At 58.0% G+C, this 5,137-nt stretch overlaps 1 protein-coding gene across 1 annotated transcript in view; it reads right to left on the bottom strand.

The window, feature by feature from the left end:
• The window catches only part of LOC137312321 (kelch domain-containing protein 9-like), a 70,236-nt gene extending 65,428 nt beyond the window's left edge, over positions 1-4,808 (bottom strand). The window contains 3 exon segments of the mRNA XM_067978905.1: positions 4,384-4,526; positions 4,529-4,681; positions 4,683-4,808. Of these exon segments, the coding sequence (XP_067835006.1) occupies positions 4,384-4,526; positions 4,529-4,681; positions 4,683-4,808 (422 nt within the window).
• Positions 4,809-5,137: the final 329 nt, after the last annotated feature.

Consider the following 5,137-nt stretch of genomic DNA (forward strand, 5'->3'; position numbering starts at 1 on the left):
ATTTAAGGTGAGAGGGGAGAGATACAAAAGGGTCCAGAGGGGCAATTTTTTCACTCAAAGGGTGGTGAGTGTCTGGAACGAGCTGCCAGAGGCAGTAGTAGAGGCGGGTACAATTTTGTCTTTTAAAAAGTGTTTGGACATGGGTAAGATGGGTGGAGAGGGATATGGGCCAAGTGCAGGCAATTGGGACTAGCTCAGTGGTACAAACTGGGCGACATGGACACGTTGGGCCGAAGGGCCTGTTTCCATGTTGTAAACTTCGATGATTCTATGAATCATACGTCAGCCCTGCCATCCCAGGAATCAGTCTGGTGAACCTTCGTTGCACTCCCTCCATGGCGAGGACATCCTTCCTCAGATAAGGAGACCAAAACCGCACACAGCACTCCAGATGTGGTCTCGCCAAGGCCGTGTATAACTGCAGGAAGACCTCCCCGCTCCTGTACTCGAATCCTCTTGCGATGAAGGCCAACATACCATTCGCCTTCCTAACTGCTTGCTGCACCTGAAGGCTCGCTTTCAGCGACTGGTGTCCAAGGACACCCAGGTCTCGTAGTACATCAACATTTCCCCAATCCATCGCCAATTAAATAAGACCCCGCCTTTCTGTTTTGCCTTCCGCAGTGGATAACCTCACATTTATCCACATCTCCCTTCCCAACGCGCCGCCATAAACTCCGTTCTCAATGATCTCGCACGTTGGCACCCTCCGTAGCCATCCGCTCATCCTGAACTCTGCTGTTCTAAGTCCCGTTCGCCCTTCGCCCCTCCTCCCCATCTCTGCGACGTCCTCCAACCCTCCCAGATCTCTGCGCTCCTCCTCCCGTTCTGGCACCTCCCTCCCCCGCCCCCCCACCGTTGGCGGCCGTGCGTTCAGATGCCTCTGAACTCTGGAATTCCCTCCCTAAACCTCTCCGCCTCGATCCCTCTCCTCCTTGAAGGCGCTCCTCAAATCCTCCCTCTGTGAACCCAAGCTTTTGGTCGCCTGCCTCGTGTGGCGATTTGTGGATGACCAACCGCCCCCCACCCCACCCCGCCGGTGACCTCCGCAAACTCGGGGGGGAGGGGCAGAGGTCGCGGACCCGGGCGGAGGGCCGGGATTCAAAGTCCGATCCATTTCTGGAAACTTCCTCTGTATGTCCGGCCATCTCCGTGTGTCTGAACACGTATCCAGACGTCAATCGTGGATGGAGGCGGCCAATATATCAAAATATTGACTATGGGGAGAGAGCGGGGCAGTGGGATTAGTTTGGGGATTGATACAGGACTATGGGGAGAGAGTGGGGCAGTGGGATTAGTTTGGGGATTGATACAGGGCTATGGGGAGAGAGTGGGGCAGTGGGATTAGTTTGGGGATTGATACAGGGCTATGGGGAGAGAGTGGGGCAGTGGGATTAGTTTGGGGATTGATACAGGACTATGGGGAGAGAGTGGGGCAGTGGGATTAGTTTGGGGATTGATACAAGGCTATGGGGAGAGAGTGGGGCAGTGGGATTAGTTTGGGGATTGATACAGGGCTATGGGGAGAGAGTGGGGCAGTGGGATTAGTTTGGGGATTGATACAGGACTATGGGGAGAGAGTGGGGCAGTGGGATTAGTTTGGGGATTGATACAGGACTATGGAGAGAGAGTGGGGCAGTGGGATTAGTTTGGGGATTGATGGAGGGCTATGGGGAGAGAGTGGGGCAGTGGGATTAGTTTGGGGATTGATACAGGACTATGGGGAGAGAGTGGGGCAGTGGGATTAGTTTGGGGATTGATACAGGACTATGGGGAGAGAGCGGGGCAGTGGGATTAGTTTGGGGATTGATACAGGACTATGGGGAGAGAGTGGGGCAGTGGGATTAGTTTGGGGATTGATGGAGGGCTATGGGGAGAGAGTGGGGCAGTGGGATTAGTTTGGGGATTGATACAGGGCTATGGGGAGAGAGTGGGGCAGTGGGATTAGTTTGGGATTGATACAGGACTATGGGGAGAGAGTGGGGCAGTGGGATTAGTTTGGGGATTGATACAGGGCTATGGGGAGAGAGTGGGGCAGTGGGATTAGTTTGGGGATTGATACAGGGCTATGGGGAGAGAGTGGGGCAGTGGGATTAGTTTGGGGATTGATGCAGGGCTATGGGGAGAGAGTGGGGCAGTGGGATTAGTTTTGGGATTGATACAGGGCTATGGGGAGAGAGTGGGGCAGTGGGATTAGTTTGGGGATTGATACAGGGTTATGGGGAGAGAGTGGGGCAGTGGGATTAGTTTGGGGATTGATACAGGACTATGGGGAGAGAGCGGGGCAGTGGGATTAGTTTGGGGATTGATACAGGACTATGGGGAGAGAGTGGGGCAGTGGGATTAGTTTGGGGATTGATACAGGACTATGGGGAGAGAGTGGGGCAGTGGGATTAGTTTTGGGATTGATACAGGACTATGGGGAGAGAGTGGGGCAGTGGGATTAGTTTGGGGATTGATACAGGACTATGGGGAGAGAGTGGGGCAGTGGGATTAGTTTGGGGATTGATACAGGACTATGGGGAGAGAGTGGGGCAGTGGGATTAGTTTGGGGATTGATACAGGACTATGGGGAGAGAGTGGGGCAGTGGGATTAGTTTGGGGATTGATACAGGACTATGGGGAGAGAGTGGGGCAGTGGGATTAGTTTGGGGATTGATACAGGACTATGGGGAGAGAGTGGGGCAGTGGGATTAGTTTGGGGATTGATACAGGACTATGGGGAGAGAGTGGGGCAGTGGGATTAGTTTGGGGATTGATACAGGACTATGGGGAGAGAGTGGGGCAGTGGGATTAGTTTGGGATTGATACAGGACTATGGGGAGAGAGTGGGGCAGTGGGATTAGTTTGGGGATTGATACAGGGTTATGGGGAGAGAGCGGGGCAGTGGGATTAGTTTGGGGATTGATACAGGGCTATGGGGAGAGAGTGGGGCAGTGGGATTAGTTTGGGGATTGATACAGGGATATGGGGAGAGAGCGGGGCAGTGGGATTAGTTTGGGGATTGATACAGGGCTATGGGGAGAGAGTGGGGCAGTGGGATTAGTTTGGGATTGATACAGGGCTATGGGGAAGAGAGTGGGGCAGTGGGATTAGTTTGGGGATTGATACAGGGCTATGGGGAGAGAGTGGGGCAGTGGGATTAGTTTGGGGATTGATACAGGACTATGGGGAGAGAGTGGGGCAGTGGGATTAGTTTGGGGATTGATACAGGGCTATGGGGAGAGAGTGGGGCAGTGGGATTAGTTTGGGGATTGATACAGGGCTATGGGGAGAGAGTGGGGCAGTGGTATTAGTTTGGGGATTGATACAGGGCGATGGGGAGAGAGTGGGGCAGTGGGATTAGTTTGGGGATTGATACAGGGATATGGTGAGAGAGTGGGGCAGTGGGATTAGTTTGGGGATCGATACAGGACTATGGGGAGAGAGTGGGGCAGTGGGATTAGTTTGGGGATCGATACAGGACTATGGGGAGAGAGTGGGGCAGTGGGATTAGTTTGGGGATTGATACAGGACTTCGGGGAGAGAGTGGGGCAGTGGGATTAGTTTGGGGATTGATACAGGACTATGGGAGAGAGTGGGGCAGTGGGATTAGTTTGGGATTGATACAGGACTATGGGGAGAGAGTGGGGCAGTGGGATTAGTGTGGGGATTGATACAGGGCTATGGGGAGAGAGCGGGGCAGTGGGATTAGTTTGGGGATTGATACAGGACTATGGGAGAGAGTGGGGCAGTGGGATTAGTTTGGGATTGATACAGGGCTATGGGGAGAGAGTGGGGCAGTGGGATTAGTTTGGGGATTGATACAGGACTGTGGGGAGAGAGTGGGGCAGTGGGATTAGTTTGGGATTGATACAGGGCTATGGGGAGAGAGCGGGGCAGTGGGATTAGTTTGGGGATTGATACAGGGCTATGGGGAGAGAGTGGGGCAGTGGGATTAGTTTGGGATTGATACAGGACTGTGGGGAGAGCCCTCAGTCATGATCCCCGCTCCCTCCTCCTCCCCTCGCTCGCTCCCTCCTCCTCCCCTCGCTCGCTCCCTCCTACTCCCCTCGCTCGCGCCCCTCCCTCCCCTCGCTCCCTCCCCTCCCTCCCCTCGCTCACCCCTCCTCCTCCCCTCGCTCGCTCCCTCCTCTCCCCTCGCTCGCTCCCTCCTCTCCCCTCGCTCGCTCCCTCCTCTCCCCTCCCTCCCTCCCTCCTCTCCCCTCGCTCGCTCCCTCCCCTCGCTCCCTCCCCTACCTCCCTCACTCACCCCTCCTCCTCCCCTCACTCGCTCCCTCCTCCTCCCCTCGCCCCCTCCCCTCCCTCCCTCCTCTCCCCTCGCTCGCTCCCTCCTCCTCCCCTCGCTCGCGCCCTCCCCTCCCCTCCCCTCCCCTCCCTCACCAGTATCTCCTCGCGGCGGCGTCCACGTGGAGGGTGTCGAGGCTGGCGAACCTCCTCTGCGTCCGGACGCCCCCCTCTCGGTCGGAGACCTTGGTGCAGGTGTGGCCGCTGAGGCCCGCGTGGGGGGCCCGGCTCCCCCCCCCTCCTCCTCCTCCTCCAGCCGGGCCCAGCCCCCGGCCCCCGCCAGGTCGTAGGCGTGCAGGGCCGAGAGCCGCCTCCGGCCGTCCCACCCGCCCACCACCAGCAGCCAGCGGTCGTGGAGGGGGACCGAGCCGTGGTGGCTGAGGGCTGGACCCCCCGCCCCCCGAGACCACCCTCTCCACCTCCAGGGTGGCGGGGTCCAGGACGACCAGGTCGCCCAGCGGGACGGGCCTGGGCTCGGCCGACCCCCGCAGCCCCCCGAAGACGAGGACCTTCCCTCCCATGAGAGGAGCCCACCCGTTTCCAGCTCCACCGGGGCGGAGGGAGGCTGGTGACTCCCGTCCAGGGCGATGATCCCGTCCTCCTCGTCCTCCTCCTCCTCCTCCTCGTCGTCGTCCTCGTCCTCGTCCTCGTCCTCGTCCTCCGTCCTGTGGAAAGTGTCTAGAGTGAGGAGGGGTGAGTCCACTCTCCGTCTCCGTCCGGTCTCCGTCTCCGTCCAAACTCCGTCTCCGTCCACTCTCCGTCTCCGTCTCCGTCCACTCTCCGTCTCCGTCTCCGTCCGCTCTCCGTCTCCGTCCAAACTCCGTCACCGTCCACTCTCCGTCTCCGTCTA

The sequence above is a fragment of the Heptranchias perlo genome, unplaced genomic scaffold (genome assembly GCF_035084215.1).
Source record: "Heptranchias perlo isolate sHepPer1 unplaced genomic scaffold, sHepPer1.hap1 HAP1_SCAFFOLD_418, whole genome shotgun sequence".
NCBI classification, from domain to species: domain Eukaryota; kingdom Metazoa; phylum Chordata; class Chondrichthyes; order Hexanchiformes; family Hexanchidae; genus Heptranchias; species Heptranchias perlo.